At 45.9% G+C, this 18847-nt stretch overlaps 1 protein-coding gene across 7 annotated transcripts in view; it reads left to right on the top strand.

Annotated features, from left to right (window-relative positions):
* The window catches only part of LOC119185074 (uncharacterized), a 77892-nt gene that overhangs the window by 40624 nt on the left and 18421 nt on the right, over window positions 1-18847 (top strand). The window contains exon 5 of one of the 7 annotated variants that reach the window (XM_075890602.1): window positions 6829-6988. The exons of 4 other annotated variants lie outside the window; for them this stretch is intronic. In XM_075890602.1, the coding sequence (XP_075746717.1) occupies window positions 6829-6988 (160 nt within the window). Of the gene's footprint in view, window positions 1-6828; window positions 6989-14370; window positions 14512-18847 lie in introns of those variants that run through there. 2 more of the 7 variants (XM_075890604.1, XM_037434201.2) reach the window with 2 other exon arrangements.

The raw sequence follows: 18847 nt of genomic DNA, 5'->3' as shown, positions 1-18847 counted from the left end.
TTTGCAAGACCGAGCAAGTACGCTTGCCTACGGCGCGACGGCTCCTGCACAAGGGCCGAAGTCGTACGCACGAACGAGAAGCTGCCTGCTGAGTAGCACGTCAACCCCTCGTGAAGGCCTGAGAGCATCTGTCGCGACGAGTGAATCCTCGGGCACAACATAGCTCGTAGGAAAGGCGTATGTCACGCGCGGCCCAAAGGAAAATGGCGCTGCGTTGTGACATAGGCCCGCGCAGCGTGCCAGCGTAGCATGCCTAGACAGGCGAGCACGAGACGGGGCCGAAGCTTGATTCGCCCAGACCAAGAGGCGCCCTGGCAGTCATCTTGGTGAATTCGGGCGCTTATGCGCGCCCGGGCTATGCGGTCGGAGCGCGCATAGCTGGGGCGATGCTGCACCCATTTAGCTAGGATACGTGCTTTATGCGGTCTTGGAAAAAAGGTGCTCGACATTCAATGTGTTTGAGGCAGGTCTGAGTACTGCGGGCAGTCTCAGAGGAAGTGTGTGAGGTCTCCCTGAATGTTGCAGGGGCTGTAAACGTCAGTCTGACATTTCTAGGCCACCAGAGTGTGGAGGTTAAAACATGAATTAAAGTTCCGTAAGGCTGGTCAGGTTTGCATAAAGTGTGAAGCTGAGAAAATGGCATTTGAAGTTTCAACATGCACTGAAAAGTTTTCTGTAATGAACTTTTACCACAAATTTTATACACGTTTTCCAACTATTACCCTGCAAAACAAAAACGATGTGCCTTATTTTACCCTTGGAATCATTTCTAAAAAATTTTTCCAATGTGGAAAGCATTATCAGAACCCCACCGCGACAAGCTGTTGAGGGGTTCAGAAAAGTTGTGGGGTATGAGGCTCAAACTCCTAGATGTTAGGCAGCATGCTACCTTGGGTAATAAGTTGCCGCCTTCAGAATCCTCAAGGGACCATGAAAATGTCTGGAAGACATGCTCAGGGGTGCCTGGCTGTCCCTTCTCTATTTGTTAAGAGGGGCTCATGCTGTCTCTGCAGGTTAACTTTAACTCTGCGGCAGCCATTTCACAAGCCTTATATACAACTGGGGGGAGTGAGCAAGCACTCTATATAGGTCACCGGCTACATGGGCAGGATGGGCAGGTAGTGTTGTAGACTGTAGGGCCCGATGAGGCTCTTCGTTTTGGCAAAGACCCTGCAAGCATTCCGGTGTGTACATGCTTCCCACGAATGTTGGCACTTGAATGAAAGAGTGGAATCCAAGGGGTTAGCTACTGCGAATGGACAGCTCTGCTGCTAATGTTCTGCTTGAGCTATTACATCAATGACATCTTTGGCACCTGTTGCGATGTATTGTCCTGAGGAGCCGATTCCTTTCAAGAAGTCGAGTGAGTTGTTATACTATATGTGTTCAGCTGGTTTTGATATGGTGGTTAGCATAAATTGTGTTAATCGTAATTTTTCAGGAACTTTAGTCAGTGTGCCTTGTAACTCCGACTCATCCATGATGAGTCGCATCAAGGACGATACACTTAAAGACAGGCGCGTACCAACGCTGCCGCTTATTCCTGTGAGAAGACCTAACACCCTCGAACCACACGCTGTACTTTCTGTGAGAGAATAGAACAGCAAAAGCACATAACACCCAACTTAGCATTATCCTCAGAGCCTAGACACTGTTACTGAAAGCTTTGTGGGGATCTTCTGGGATGTGGCGATTTTTATATTGTAATTACATGCGTTCACCTATCATGGGCCTTCACAGAACAAGTGGTGTAGGTCGAATTTGATCATCAAAGTTCCCCAGGTGCACTTTGGCTTCTGTGTATAGTTCTGCTTACTAAACGTAAAAAATAAGCAGCCCAATAGGGTACTTAGGAGGAGGGCTTGCCATACTTCCTCAGGACAAGTCTTCGCAACCGATGATGCAACCAGATTTTAGCGTAATTGTGCCAGCGCCTGGTGCACCACTTATGGTTGTTCTACCTAAGGCGTCCTCCATTTCGGTGACCCTCAAAGGCTGCGTTTGAGCATTATCCCTGACACAGATTGCATTTCTAGCATCGTTTGTCTCAGAAAGGCAAATTCTGCTACTTTTTTTCTTTTTAGACTTCTGCTCTGCTTATGCCTTACTTGAGCACAACATGTCTTGCACCACCAGATGTCCTGCATTAGCCCAAAAGGAATCTCAGAATATCCTACGCTTCGCTTGAAGGTGTTGATCCATTATTCTGTTCACAAATTTGCACCCGCTGCTTGAAAGCTGGCTCTCCAGAACACTTCTAAATTTTTTTTTCTGTGATGAACGCACTTACCCATGTAGTAACCCATTCCAGTCTCTGCGGCGGCATCTTTGGTTTTGAGCGAAAAAGCAGTGCTCGTTGTGAACAAAAATTCGAGCAATAGATACAAATGAAAATATCAGCTCTGCAATTTCACTCATGAAATGAGTCGGCGGCACCGACTCGTAATTTTTCAGGAACTTTAGTCAGTGTGCCTTGTAACTCCGACTCATCCATGATGAGTCGTATCAAGGACGATACACTTGAAGACAGGTGCGTACCAACGCTGCCGCTTATTCCTGTGAGAAGACCTAACACCCTCGAATCACACGCTGTACTTTCTGTGAGAGAATAGGACAGCAAAAGCACATAACACCCAACTTAGCATTATCCTCAGAGCCTAGACCCTGTTACTGAAAGCTTTGTGTGGACCTTCTGGGATGTGGCGATTTTTATATTGTCTTTACATGCGTACAAAATGAAATGTATTTCATGCCACAGCACATCTAATAGGAGAGAAGGCATGACTATGCACAGGAATAAATATCGCAATCAGCAACTAGAAAACAGCCTTAGTGAAAATAGTAGTAGTAAATAAGCTAGAAAGTTAGAGCCTCTAACTTTCGTGGTTAGAAGTGGAATGCAATGTCGGCATGCATGCACACTATCACCTTCTCAATCGCTAGACCGCATTCGATTCTCAGTGGAGACGTAAATTGTGCCACTTGGAAAGTGAAATTGCAGAGCTGATATTTTCATTTGTATCTATTGCTCGATTTTTTGTTTACAACGAGCACTGCTTTTTCGCTCAAAACCAAAGATGCCGCCGCAGAGACTGGAATGGGTTACTACATGGGTAAGTGCGTTCATCACAGAAAAAAAAATTTAGAAGTGTTCTGGAGAGCTAGCTTCCAAGCAGCGGGTGCAAATTTGTGAACAGAATAATGGATCAACACCTTCAAGCGAAGCGTAGGATATTCTGAGATCCCTTTTGGGCTAATGCAGGACATCTGGTTGGTGCAAGACATGTTGTGCTCAAGGAAGGCATAAGCAGAGCAGAAGTCTAAAAAGAAAAAAAGTAGCAGAATTTGCCTTTCTGAGACAAACGATGCTAGAAATGCAATCTGTGTCAGGGATAATGCTCAAACGCAGCCTTTGAGGGTCACTGAAATGGAGGACGCCTTAGGTAGAACAACCACAAGTGGTGCACCAGGCACTGGCACAATTACGGTAAGGTCTGGTTGCATCATCGGTTGCGAAGACTTGTCCTGAGGAAGTATGGCAAGCCCTCCTCCTAAGTAGCCTATTGGGCTGCTTATTTTTGACGTGTAGTAAGCAGAACTCTACACAGAAGCCAAAGTGCACCTGGGGAACTTTGATGATCAAATTCGACCTACCGTATATACTCGTGTAAGGGCCGCCCTCGTGTAAGGGCCGCACCCCAACTTTGAAAGCGGATATTTCGAAAAAAAAAAAACAAAAGTTCAAAATGTCCCGCCAGAAAAGTGTAGTTAGTTCATTTACAGCCAGATGGCGCTGCACGCTTTTCCGCTTTTATTCTACTTCCGCCGACGCGCCGACCACGCTGTTGACAGCGCGCCGCCATATTTGCCTTGTGCGGCCTCTTTGTTGGCATCGTTCCTAGCATCGTGTCGATACGTTGGCAGCGCGACTTCAGATCGGTGTCGTCGGTGTCACTTTGTTGGTTGTAGTGAACCCTGCAGAAGCCAGCGCACGTGACGGACGATGGGCCGGCATCTGAGATCATTCACTGCAGCATTTAAGCTGCAAGTGATTGACTATGCCGAGGAGCACGGGAAGCGGGAAGCTGGACGAAAGTACGACGTCGATGAGAAGCGCGTGCGTTACTGGATGAATCAGAAAGATGCCCTCGCCGCTACTAACAGGAGCCGAAAGGCGTTTCGCGGGAAAAAGTGCAAGTACCCGCAACTCGAAAGCGAGCTCGTCAACTACGTCGTCGACACACGAAGGGACGGCTACGCCGTATCGACTGACATGATACGCGTCAAAGCCCTCAGCATCGCTCGCCACATGGAAATACCCCCGGCACAATTCAAGGCAAGTCGGGGCTGGGCTACGCGGTTTATGAACCGTAACCAGCTTTCTATTCGGCGCCGAACGACGATTTGCCAAAAACTGCCGCGCGAGTACGAAGACCACGTCATTAAGTTTCATCGCTTCGTGAATGCTCTCAGGAGGGAGCATGAATACGACCTGTCCCAAATTGGGAATGCGGACCAGACACCTGTGTGGTTCGATGCACCGGAAAGCACCACAGTGGATTTAAAAGGTGCGAAAAGTGTGTCTGTGCGCACGACTGGTGCAGAACGCCAAAGGTGCACTGTGATGTTGTGCATCACGGCAGACGGCAGGAGGCTTCCGCCGTACGTCGTATTTAAAAGGAAGACTCTCCCAAAAGAGAAGTTCCCTCAGGGAATCGTCGTACGTGCGCAAGAGAAGGGCTGGATGTCCGAGGAACTGGTCGTTGACTGGATTAAGACCGTCTGGGCAAACAGACCTGGAGGGCTGTTACAACGGAAAGCCCTCCTTGTTTTGGACAGCTTTAGGGGCCACTTGACCGACCGCGTCAAGAACCGAGTTGCCGCAACTCGTACGGACTTGGCCGTCATTCCCGGTGGCCTGACGAGTGTGCTGCAGCCGCTCGACGTATGCGTCAACAGACCATTCAAAGTGGAATTTCGCCGATGTTACTCTGAATGGATGGCTGGAGGCGTCCACGAGAAGACCCCTACAGGACGGCTGAAGCGGGCGTCGCTCCAACAGGTGTGTGAATGGATTTTGAATGCGTGGCGTGCCATGTCAGTAGAAGTAGTTGCTAAAAGCTTCAAGGTAACGGGAATTTCGAACTCCATGAACGGCACCGAAGATGACCGTCTCTGGGAAGACGCGGACGCCGAGGCGAGCTCCTCCGAGAACGAGGACAGCGAAATGGAATCCGAATAAAAACATTTCTGGCATGTCATTTGTGACTCTTGCACTCTGCTACTGTTGCATAAACAGTACAGACCTTTGGCCTGTACTGCCTGTACTAAATCGGCCTGATTCGTGTAAGGGCCGCACCTAGCAAAATTTTCGAAAAAAAAGTGCGGCCCTTACACGAGTATATACGGTACACCACTTGTTTTGTGAAGGCCCATGATACTTGAACATACCAACCACAAAATGGCTCTAATCCATTTATTATTCAACTGTTTTAAACTATCTCCCCTTCAAGCTTTATAGCATAGAACTTCTTGTATAATAGACAAAGAGACATGACAGGCTCACAGGTTTACTTTCAAATAACTTTTAATATTAGAGCTTGGAAATATCAATGCAGTGAAAGAAGAAAAGGGGCATTGAATCACCTGATCAAAGCAACACGCGTGCATTACATGGCACTTTCACCAGCAACCATCGAAAAACCGTATTTTACTTGGGATAAAAGAAGTTAAAAGTTACTTGGAAGCAAGAGTTTGTAACTGCCATGTCTTTTTGTCTTTCGTGCAAAACGTTTCGTGCTATCAAGCTTGTAGCTAAGGATTACCAATTAGAACGAACCAATGCCTTGCTCAGTTCCCTTCAATGTAAACTGTTTTTACTTATGAGCTACAAAAGGCCTTGCACCTTCTACTTCATTCACAGTAAGCGCTCCTCCTACAGCCAACGAAAAAGAAGAGAGGAACTTTCATCTGCGATGCCTTGCTACAGTTTTATAAAAAGTTCAGAGAGATTCTGACTATCGAATCAATCATTCCTAAATTCCTGGTTTTCCAAGTTGCTTTACTGTTACTTCGAAATATCCGCTCCATTTTATATATCTGTAGTTCCTACTCATCAATTCTTAGTATTTATTTTTTTTCTTTCATCACTGTCAGCATATTAACCGACATAATCTAACAAAATTTACGACTTTATTTTATAACTATCCTGGTTCTTGGCGCATCCCTCCCGCATGTGTCTGTTATAGATACAGGGCTCTACTCTATTCCACTCTAATCTGGACTGGATGCTTACTTTCCTCCTCTGCATTCACATAATCACAGCATGCCTAATGTCAAAGAGTCCTCTTTGAGTTCAGGAGGCGCAGAGCATGATTCCTGGACCTATGGTAGCCTTGTACGAGTTTTTATGACGGACAGTCATCTCGTGCTCGCCCTCATTAGTGTATAAGTTCGTGTAGTAGTAGTTTAGCATAGCAAACACACATGTTTCTGCAGTCTAAGAGAGCACGGCTCTGAGGAGTCGCTGGTGAAAAAAAAAACAATAAAATGGGAGGGACAAAAGTAACGGAAAAGAAGAATCAACCCTATCAAGATAAAAGTATACCCATGACACAAAGCTAATAGCACCTTCTCTGCGCATTAGTAAAACTGTGACACTGGAAATAGAACCCAGAACCTCCCAGAAGCTTGCACATTATTTTACTTCCTCTTCAACTAGTCCCGTTTCCTCGCACAAGTTCGTGCCATTCTCGCTTGCGTGTGCCTGAAGTAAGCATATCATCTAATCCTAACTGCACACCTAATGCAAATTTCAACTCTTTACAGTATTGCCAGAGTCATTCAATACTTTTACTGGTCAGGAAGCTGCGCCATAACTCTTTATGGGAGAGTTTTGTGCAATGCAAGCGGAGGCCGGGGTGTATCTTTGCATCTTCGCCGGGGGCATCAGGCAGACGGTGGCCGCATGCCACCCCGGGATTTGATCGTTAGTTTGGTGTTGTGCGTGTTTTTATGTTTGCATTCCCTTACCCATGTATACCTCATTAGAAGCAAGTAGCTAGTTGCGCGCGGGCCTACATCATTTCCACCTCCATCAGAAATGCAGCCACCACAGCCGGGATTTGATCCCGCGACCTGCGGTCATCAGCCAAGTGCCTCAGCCACTGTACCACCGCGGCGGGGCATGATGTCAAAACTTCTATTTTGATTTGGTCATATAAAAACGTATGAAATAGGCTATTCACTTTTTCATCATTGGTCTATTGAAATAGGAGAGAAAATAGCAGATATCATTACAACATTTAAATTTGAATTGTTAGCGTGAAGATGACCTTGGCTCGCAAAGCGCTCATTCAGACTAGCTATTTAGTAATCCATATACTTTTGTTCTGACATGTCAGTCTGTGCTTATAGAAACAGTTTTGATTGCAGATAAGCTGGCACAATGCATGATAGTAGCACTTCTATTTGACATTTGAAAATGGAAAAAAAATATTCTTGACTGTGTAACAGGCTGAAGCATTATCTGGTGAACCGGTGACATTGCATTGCCTGGTATAATCTCACTCTTTTTGAAACAGTACAGAGGCATTTGTGGGAAATCTGTAAAGTCTGACATCAATATAACGAAGCAGTTTTCTGTCTAATGTCCTTTAAATATCCTTATATCTCTGAACTCCTAACAGTGAAAAATCGTGGTACCATTGTAACTTTTACAAATGATTTTTTTTCTTCCTTGATTCATGATTTTTTAGTTAGCTTTATGAAAGTTGCATTCATCATTTACAATTTCACAAACTTCATGTGTTATAATTTGTAATAATCCTTTCTCTGTGCACTTTGTGGATACGTCTATGCAACATGGATGGAGTTGCCTTATGGTGTCCGCATGTATATAGCATAGAACTCGTGTGCTGCAAGAAGAGATTAGGTGAAGTTTGCCGAGTTGCTGCTCTGTAGCGATAGCAAAGTTTGGTTTTGGCTTGACCTGAAGATCATTTGCTTCATGTACATGCTGGTCAACCAGTGTTGTACACGTTCCTCCAGAACAAAAACGGAAGTCCGTTCCTCCTTCCTTTCCAATCTTGGAACGAGTTTCCGTTCCAAGTTCCCTCAATGTGAGAGGAAGCCATTCCAGTTACATTTTGAAAGTTTGAATGCATCATTACATTTTAATGCTTGATCAAAATATTGCTCTAGATAGATTTGAGGTGAAAGCAAGTAATAAATTTGAAGCTCACTTTACCCTACTCATGTTGTATGAATTTAACATGTAAATCGAAAGAGTGTAAAGAAACGATTCCAAAGGAACGCTTCTACACAAACTTTTTCATCCATTCCAGCCATACTACAGACACGTGAAACTGGAACTTTTGAGCTCGTCTATCACAAGTGCCACACATAGGACTTTTTCCGCGTCTGTTTTCGAAATGCGCAGTCAGAATACTACGCTTTAGGTATTAGAGCGCAATAACGTTAAGAGAATGTTTCACATAAATTAATGTTTCTGCGTTGCTTGTGGTGAGTGAAAAATCAGTGCTGTCTGTGAGTGAAAAAGTCGAGATAGCTATTAATGATACCAAATGGTTGAAGTGCAAATCGACTTCGGGCCTTCCATGCAACAAGCATGTTTTATACCAGAGTCAAGTCATTGGTTCAAGCTGCTTTAGAAAGAAAAGTGTCCTGGAATTAGAGGACCTATCTTAAGGCATATAGTGTTGCATGGCAGAAGCGTAGAATTGCGATAGACCTCAGCACATGAGAAACACGCAATGAAGGGATGTTTTAAAAGCCCACCCACTACAAAGCGCTCAGGCATACTAAAGTCCCTATCAGCATCAAAAGCATCAACCAGGTCAACAGCTGCGTAGGTTCACATTTGTCTTACATACGTGTGGTGGACTCCTCCCTGATTAGCCAAAGGAAGAAATTGGGCATAGTGGGCACTTTGCAACTGTACTTCAGTAGGCATTCCATAATAGTTTCAAATGGACAACGTCACATGTGGAAACATTTGTTTCCTTGTACAGTTTTGGCATTCACTGAGAACCAAAGTCAAGTTTACTGATTCGGCGATGCGCACGGGTCCCGATTACGCTATAGGGTTCTACTTTTAAAGGCGTAGTTCAAGCATGCTTAAAAGTTTTCGACAAATGGAAATTGCCACACACGCACCAATATAAACACATTCACATGAAACAGCACCAAAAGGAACCATACATAGGTGCTTAACGAGTGCTGATTCAATATTGCAGTGTTAGTAGAAAATAATGTTTAGGATAGATATTCACAGTGTAGTCTCTCATTCCCACTTAGCAAGTGTTGCCTCTCGATGTTGATAATCAACAGACAAGCCTGTTTTGTCGTCGGCACTTTATTGGCAATGTTGAGGAGCTGTTCCCTCAAGCAGAAGGGGGTACGCTGTCATACACAAAAAAGGAACAATGTTGACCGAGGTCAAATAAGTGACTGCAGGCTCAGCAGGTGCAACAAGAATGTAGCTCTGGATGTACGCCTATTGCTTACTAAATGACAGTCATTACCGCTGCTCTGGCTGTTGCATTGAACAATAATTAAAAAACTTCAACTGCTCGTACTTGAAGGGCCACTCTACAGATTTGACAATTCTGAGCTAACACGCGCAATGTGAAGGTGGGGCATTAACGATCACATCTGCCAAAATTCGCACTGCTACATTCCACGGAAATTGGTCAAATTTCGAGATGAACGATGCTCCCCTATTCTTTCGCGGGTGTGTGCTAACAGAATGAGGGCTTGATGTGCACGTATGAACTGCCTTACGTACACGAAAGTGCAGTGACGTTAATACTCTGAGTAGACTACTGTGCTCTGACGATGGTAACGATGGCACGTGACATGGCAAAAATTATTTAACACAACATGTGTAGTTTATACAATTTCTTGCTTAAAGAGGGGAATAAAATTTCAGATAAATAATGAGACGCAATAAGGGAATGTGCACATCTTTTTTATATTTTTTCCCTTGAATTGCAGCGAGATGCGGGGCTAATTTGCCGGCATCTAGCATGCGTTCGTGTTACCATGGTCAGCGCATTGAGCAGACAACAGCCGTGGATGCGAAAGTAGCGCTCTTACACGTTTACACACTCATTGTGCTCATCTATTCTACTGCGTCTTAGCCAGCATTTTCAAACCATCCCGCAGAAACAGGCAATAGAGCATAAAATTACGCTGGTCAACAAAACAACGCCGCTCGCGTGTTCTGGGTTGGGGCTTGTTCGGGCACGTCATGCGCACGTGACCTTTTGGTCGGATGCCGGAGAGGGTAGGGAAGAGATTTTGCCTGCAAAGGCTACTAGGGGGAGTGGCAAGGGTTTCGAGCTCACCTCCTCTCATCCTCGTTTCGTGCCGCTGAAAAAAAACAGTTTTCTCAGCTCGTAATGACCCGATTCAAAAAACTTTTTGTGAAGTAATGTTCCTCATTAGACACACAACAACTCTTCCATTGACTAAATAAAATTTGGTATAGGGCCTGGTGAGTGGTTCTTTAAAAGGAGATGCTAGTCTTGAAATTAAAATTTTTATTTAAAAAGATACTGTAAATAAATTAGGTGTGTATATGTATTTATGCCTCCTCTTTTCAAAAATATTCGTTTTAATATACACCAACTGGTTACTGAATTGTGAGAGCATAATTGAAGTCGAATGTGTAATTCCTTAAGGGTTGTTAAAGTGCCCATAAATCACCTCCAATATTTTTTCAAGCATTTCAAGTAAATGCACCCATTGTGTGCAGAATGCGTCACGATCAATGATTCTGCACGTGGCAGTGCTACGAGTTGCCAGCGCGCCGAAAATTCTAACAAACAATCCATCCTCCTTTTTGGGCCTTTCGGGCCACTGCGTGATGCGCCGTGCCATATCTGGTGCACCGAGTCAAATATGCCAAATATGCGGTCGAGCAAGAGCCTATGACTTCCGGTCAGTCTGCAAGCAGCTAAGCTGCTTGTTTTTCGTCGTGTTGCCTGCGTGCAGGGCACGTTGCGTCCCCGTATGGGTCCATTACGTAGACAATCCTTTGAAGGTATGCCCGCAATGCAGGTTTCATACCGGCACGATTACGGCAGCCACGGTTTCCCAACAAGCACGCAACTGACAGAGTCGACTATCGGGGTCGCGGCTACCGGATGTAGACAGTGTTTCAAGGAGCGAGTCAGCGATGACGTATCCCACGTGAGATTGGGAGGGGTGCTCGGCGAGAAGGCAAAGCGGCGTGGAAAAGGATATCAGTGGAGGAAAGCGCTGGAGAGAGCGAAAGGTGTAGTCATCGCGGTTTCGATAATCAAACGCGTCTAACTTCACTATTACTGCACCATTTCAAGAAATTATCACGGCTTCGTGTTCGTCGTACACTCATGCGAAATGTTTGGCTTTAGGCCACACCTGTCTGCGCAAGATGTCCTCTTGCAACTAAAACGAGACATTGTCCAACCCATTCCCTCGACGCACAACGACAGGGCAATCCTTGCACTCGACCTTAAAGGCGCATTCGACAACATTAAGCATGAAAGCATCCTGAAGAACTTGAGTAGTACCCATTGCGATAAGAAAATCTTTGCCTACAATAGAGACTTTCTCTCTGAGAGACTGGCGTTCATTCACATAGATAACGAGGAACATGGACCATTCAAAATGTGGCAGAACCCCGCAAGGAGCTGTCCTATCTGCGCTGCTATTCAACATTGCCATGATGAAGCTCCCGCAAGCATTGGCAGTAGTGGAAGGAATATATCATGCAATAAACGCCGATGATATAACAATCTGGACGAATCGGGGCAGTTTAGGAGAAATTGAAGACCGCCTGCAGCAGGCCGCCTCCATTGTGGAGGACTATGTGGGTCAGTGTGGGTTGCAGTGCGCTCCAACCAAATATGAATTCCTGCATATCGGAGAAAACAAAGATAGGACGACCCTAAACTTGATGGTATCAGGATGAACCATACGAAAAATTTCAGAACTACGAATCCTGGGCCTTCTGATTCACAACAGAACAAAAAACAGCACCACGCTAGACAAGCTACGGAAAATTGGAGAATAGGTAGGGCACATGATCCGCCGAGTGTCAAACAAGCGCGGGGGGCTACGAGGAAGGGACGCGATTCGGCTCACCCATGCTTTTGTAACTAGCAGGATTTTATATTCAATACCGTACTTACGAATGACTAAACACGAAGAGAACAGAGTCTATGCTATTCTTAAGAAAGTAATTAAGCATGCACTTGATTTACCCATCAGCACTTCAAATCAGAAACTCTGTGCATTGGTAGTCTTCAACTCTATACAAGAGCTCCAAGAAGCCCACCTCACAATTCAATATACGCGTCTTACGCAGACGCCCCCGGGCGGCGCCTACTGGACCGGCTCTTGATCCGGCACGAATGCGAAATTGAAAACGCGGAGCGTATTACTGAACTTTGTAGAACAAAACTCTGGGTGTCCCCGCTTCCCCGCAATATTACCAGGGAGATGCACCAGGGTAGAAGGCAAGCGCGCGCTGAGGCAATTGAACAACAGCTTGGCTCCTGTAATGGGGTCTATTCCGTCGATTTGGCCGGGCCGTCACCTAGGGGATACTACACGGCGGCGGTAATACATCAAAGAACGCAGGTGGACGGCCTCACTTTCAAAGCCACAAGCTCAAGTAAGGCGGAGGAGGTGGCCATTGCACTGGCATTATCCCATCCAAACTCAAAACAAATAGTTACAGACTCTCGAAGAGCCTGCGAGAGCTATCTTGCAGGAGAAATCTCTCCATTGGCTTCTAGACTTAAAATTCAGCATCAGGAACAGCGATCCTACCCCAAAACGTCTTATATGGACTTCGGGACATCAGGGTCTACGGGGTAACGAGGGTGCACATGCAGCGGCTCGCGTGCTTACTTCCCGGGAAGCTCCCCGTTCCCCTGATAGACCTGAACGTCCCACACCTTTAACACGGTTTCGAGAAATCAAAGAATACTACATTGGGCAACGCTGCTTGTATCCCGCACCAGCGAAGGGACTCTCGAAAACGGAGGAGCAGGTCCTGCGGCGTCTACAGACGAACACGCTGCTCTGTCCAGTCATACTCAAATATTATCACCCAAAAATAAGTGCGCAGTGCCAGTACTGTGGGGAAGTGGCCAACACTTACCATATGGTCTGGGCCTGCCAAATGAACCCAAAATTAACCTCCTTTCCCAACCCCACCAAAGAGGACTCGGAGACGACCCTACTCAATAGCTCCACACGAGAGGAACATCGAACTATAGTCCAGCGGGCTTGGGTGGCGGCCTCGACTAATGACGTCCCGGACTAGGCATGTCAACCAGCCTAGTGGGGATAAGGGCTATCTGGCACAGCCAGCATCAATATAGGTTTTTTTCTCCTCCTCCTCCTCCTTGTGCAAAATTTCCCCACAGCAACTGACTTTCGACCTTTGGGTAATTTACGGGCCCTTTAAGGCACTTTCTCTTAATAATTTTAGGTTCTGTTTAAGATGCAGCTGTAGCCAAAGACCTGTCATGTGGAGCTATGCTATTTATATTGTCACTGAGATACATCATCATATCAAAATTCTCATTTGCATTAATGCTGCAAAATTTCACATTTATTTAGCTCAGATTATTGTTCATTACATTTCATATGTCCCTCTTAGCCCCAGAAAAATAGCATAGCTCCGTAGTCCTGTTTCTTGAGTTAAATGGTATAAAAGTAAAAAAATTGCTTCACAAAATCATGAATTAAAGTTGCGTAAGGCTGGTCAGGTTGGCAAAAAATGTGAAGCTGAGAAAATGGCATTTGAAGTTTCAACATGCACTGAAAAGTTTTCTATAATGAACTTTTACCGTAAATTTTATATATGTTTTACAACTATTACCATGCAAAAAAAAAACCGATGTGCCTTATTTTACCCTTCGAATCATTTCTAAAAAATTTTTCCAATGTAGAAAGCATTATGAGAACCCCACCGCAACAAGCTGTTGAGGGGTTCTAAAAAGTTGTGGGTTATGAGGCTCAAACTCCTAGCTGTTGGGCAGCATGCTGCCCTGGGTAATAAGTTGCCGTGTTTCGAACCCTCAAGGGACTATAAAAATGTCTGGAAAATGGGGCATCCCTCCGGAAAAACAAATGCCCACAAAAATGCCCCTTTTTTATAGGTATTTTTAGCTGACGCAGAGGGTCACGACTGTAGTACAAATTCTCATTGCAATCTTGTAAGTGCATCATTTAGGTGGCTCTAAAAACAGCTGTTCATAAAAAAAATATCGATGTGTCTGAAAAAATCTCGTATTTTCTTTTGCACGACATTCCGCTTGCCCGCGATGATGTCTGCTTCAATTTCAGCTACACGTCATGCTGTTGCTGTTAACCGATGACATTGTCATCGGTGCTCGTGTCAACTCCGAGCTCTCTGGCTGTGTAGGCGCTGGGGAAAATCGGATGGCGAAGGCTATAAGCGCTGACTCCAAGGAGGGTGAACTTTCGGTAGGTGACTTTCCCAACAAAACTCTCTTTGTTTGTGCTGATTTCCCAACTCGTTGCGTCTGCTCCGCCATTGAGTAGTACGCAGCATCAATACAAAGTGCATCGCTTGTTGAACTTGGTCCCATGGCATCGTCAGTAGACAGTGTCCTTAAAGTTTCCGACAGATTCGATGGGTCCGGCCGCGACTGCAACTAGCTGCCAAAGGGCACTTGTGGCCGGTGCCTTCTTGTTCCAAGGCTGTTTTTCTACGGTTTTTGAAAGCTCGTCGCATCGATGTTTTCAGATGAGAGTCTCCAGGCATCTCGATCGCAATTGAAATGTACAAATGCAAAGCGGAAACAAGGTTCGTCGAGAAACACGCACGATCGTTAGAGCAGATTCACACAATCGTACAGCCACAGTGAACGCAACACAAATAAAAATTTTAAAAAATGATGCGTTGGTCATTCTAATCAATGGGAGACTCGGAAAAGCACGCCGCGTGAACGCCAATCAGCGATGTGGAAACGACCTTCAGAAAACCTGCGACGGCAGAAATTCTGCTTGAGCTATGCCATTTTGAGATGGCGCAAAATGTGCACAAAGAAAACAGCTTCATATCAAGCCTAAGGCGGCGGCGCTCGGTCCGTCCCAAAGCACATGGCGCGTGTGGGAAGTTGGAACAAATTTCGTTCTTTTTGGGGCATTTTAATTCCACCGGGGTGCATTGAAGGTTGATTTTATCGCGTTTCCCAAATGAGCTTTGCAAAAAATAGATTTTTTTTACCATTTTCGACCGTTCTAAAACCCGCGCCCCCCTTAAAGGGCCACTCACCAGGCCCTATACCGAATTTTAGTTAGACAGTGGAAGTTGTTGGGTGTCCGATGAGGAACATTTTGCCACAAAAAGTTTTCTAATCGGTTGATCACGAGTGGAGAAAACAGGTTTTTTGAGGCGGCACGAAACGAGGATTTGAGGTGGTGAGCTCCAAACCCTTGCCACTCCTCCGCGTAGCCTTTGCAAGTTAAATCTCTTCTCCACCCTCTCCAGCATCCGACCATGAGGTGACGTGCGCATGACGTGCGCAAACAAGTGCAACCCCCGAGCACGCGAGCAGCGTTGCTTTGTTGACCAGCGTTATTTTGTGGTCTTCTGCCTGTTTCTGCAGGATGGTTTTGAAATGCTGGCTTAGACGCGGTAGAGTAGATGAGCACAATGAGTGCGCGAACGCGTAGGAGCGTTCCACGGCGGTCATCCTCTTAATGCGCTGAACGTGGAGACACGAACGCATGCGAAACCCTGGCACATTAGCCCTGCATCTCTTAGCATTTTGCGGGAAATAAATTAAAGAAAAACGCGCAAAATTTTTTATTGTGTTTCATTATTTATTTCAAGTTTGATTAATCTCTTCAAGCAACAAATACATAAACTGCGCATGTTGTGTTCAGCAATTTTGGCATGTCAGGTGGTATACTGTTGACAGCGTCACAGCACAGTCGTCTACGTAGAGGACCAACGTCACTGCATTGCCGTGTGCGTAGTGCCATTCCTACGCCCACGTTATGCCCTCATTCTCTACGCGTGCGCCGGCAGAGGGGAGAGGGAGTAGCGTTCATCTTGAAATTTGACCCATTTCCGCGGCGCGTAGTGTTGCAAATTTTGGCAGGCGTGATCAGGAACGCCTTGGCTGTGCATTGCGCTTGTCAGCTCAAAATTGTCAAACCTGGTGAATGGCCCTTTAAGAAAACTATGTGTAGATGCAAAGCAGCAGGTGCTACCCCTTACACTGGTGGCAGCGTTGACGTTGGCGCTCATAGTGGCGTCGCGCAGGAAGTGGCGTCGCGCAGGAGAAAAACCCGGGGAGGCACAACAAAGCACGTAGTGATGGATTGGTGTTTCCTACTGGAACATGCCAATCGCTGCTAATGGTCAGTGAAAGACAGAAGACTCAGATTGTAGTTAATGCGCACGCTGCAAATTTTTATTGTTCAACGCACAGGGGAAATCTTCCATTGGGATTATTACATTGGAGGTCAAAGTCTAGTGCCTATATAAACGCGGTGGCCAGTGAACAGTTCTGCAGCACGAGTAGTCTCTTTTTTCAAGTGCAGGAGACCAGAATGAGGGAGGGAATGCGTATGCGCAGTGGTCTAGTAAACCCTGCCCTGCCGTGGTGGTCTAGTGGCTAAGGTACTCGGCTGCTGACCTGCAGGTTGTGGGTTCGATTCCCGGCTACTGTGGCTGCATTTCCGATGGAGGCGGAAATGTTGTAGGTCCGTGTACTCAGATTTGGGTGCACGTTAAAGAACCCCAGGTGGTCAAAATTTCCGGAGCCCTTCACTACGGCGTCTCTCATAATCAAATGGTGGTTTCGGGACGTTAAACCCCACAAATCAATCAATGGTCTAGTAAACGCAGCGTGGAGGGATGCCTCGAGGAGAGAGGGGGGAGCAAGCAGACGCTGCCTGCATTGGCTTTGTGATGCGAGAAAGGGGGGAGCGTAGGAGAACCGAAGCAAGCAGTGCATTGAACGTGCACAGCGCTCTACCCGCTTAACATTCACACTTGAAGGAGAGTATACTAGAGGAGGAGCGTAGCGTACGTGCCTCGAGAGCAGAATTTGAAAACGCAAGCAGGTGGTATGAGAGAAGTAGAAAGAGTAATATGCAGCTGTTGGATAGAGAAGAGGAGAGTTGCGCATGCGAAGTGTGAGTGTGGACTCCAATGCCACGGTACATAAACCCGAGCAAGACATGTTCCGCATCTAAAATTATAAGTCAACAGCCATAGAGATAACACGCGTGTTGAAGGAGTGCCTTGCCTAACAGAATTGTCGCAGGCACCGGCCAGGCGCCGCCACTGTGGTACCCGCTTCCACTGCATTTCGGTCCTTCTCCCTTTCTTTGACGTAACAGGGTGTTGAAAGAAAGATTTGTTGATAGCTGCTGGTACCAAGCTCAAAATTCTAAAGAGATGTTAAAGACAGCAGCTGCTAGAAAAAAAGCACCCCCAGGAACTATGATGAAGCTTTGCAATGTGATATAGAAGACTGACGAACTTGGAACGAACCGATGAACTCTGAAAGACACACGTCCCTCGCTTTTAATAGCAGCATGGCCAACTCTGGGCGCATTGTCCGCTTTTTCAGCCAAGGTGATGCTCGAGTTGCCACACTAGAATCATCCCCTATTTCAGGCACTGTGATGCTCAATAATTTGTCATCCTACCCATGAAGGCGGCACGACACATTTCATAACGCACTGGAGAGAGGGAAAGTTCCCAAACAGATCTCCCACACAACACCAAACTTCAGTACATGGTAGCACAATCACGTTTTTGGGCGAGGACCTTGGCTTGGCCTTGAATATGCTTTTGATGAAGGTAACTGTTTTAAGAGTGTCCTTCTCTCACAGCTAGCCCAATGGAGGAATGGAAGAATGGGGGAGGAGTTGACAAGCGAAAAAAAAGGGACACTGGTCGTTTGCAGACCAAGTGCACGTTGCACCCTTGCATGTCCTATGAACAATGGCAGAGGAAAAGCTTGGGGCTACATTTTATTATACCCTGGTGATTAGGAGAGTAACCTGCCCCTCTCGCCCGGAACCTGTTTTGGCCTCGGATCGAGCTCGGTTGAAGGCACGGCACGGGCATTTTTTCCTTCAAGAATGCAGCACTGAATCCTTGTCATCCTGCAGCCGCCTGGAAAGCCCTGATTACGTTGAAAGTTTCAACCGTACAGACTACCCTTCATTGTACACTTCAGTGTACCACATGTAGACAAGTCATGGTGCTGAAGTTGGTTGGTGCTCTGAAAACTAATCTGAAGAATAATTTGGAAGAAAGTTTAATCAAGGTGAAAGAAAGTAGCCGAAAAGGGGCATCATTCCAGTATTTGTATGATAAGATCGTTGGCTCAGTTGATGAAGAGAAATGGGAGACTTCTCGGCCAGTATGCGGCGTGCAGTGTTAGCGATATGGTGACAAATAGTGTAAGCAAAGCACTCATCATGGAAGTGTAAAAGTTAATAGGATATCAGCAATGGGAGAAAAGGGGTCCTGGGCAACTACCGAATGGGAAAAATGAGCAAGGATACACTTTACGATCATTCAAGAAAATAGAAGCAATTAGCTGTTTTACAAGCTCGGGTTGCCTTGGCATGCATAGCTGTAAAACAACATTAAGTACAGAAGAGAAAGACTCATGTGGGGAAAGGTAAGAAAACGATGGTACCTGCTTAAATGACTGTGAGGGCATTGACTTGTGTTCATCTCAAGGCACTAGTCTACATGAAGCATAGAGTTTTGGAGACAACGTTGGAAAGATAGTGGTGAAGTATATTTTGGTATCAAAAAAAA

This window comes from Rhipicephalus microplus, chromosome 3 (assembly GCF_043290135.1).
Source record: "Rhipicephalus microplus isolate Deutch F79 chromosome 3, USDA_Rmic, whole genome shotgun sequence".
In the NCBI taxonomy this organism is placed as follows: Eukaryota; Metazoa; Arthropoda; class Arachnida; order Ixodida; family Ixodidae; genus Rhipicephalus; species Rhipicephalus microplus.
This window is presented reverse-complemented; position numbering and strand designations above follow the sequence as displayed.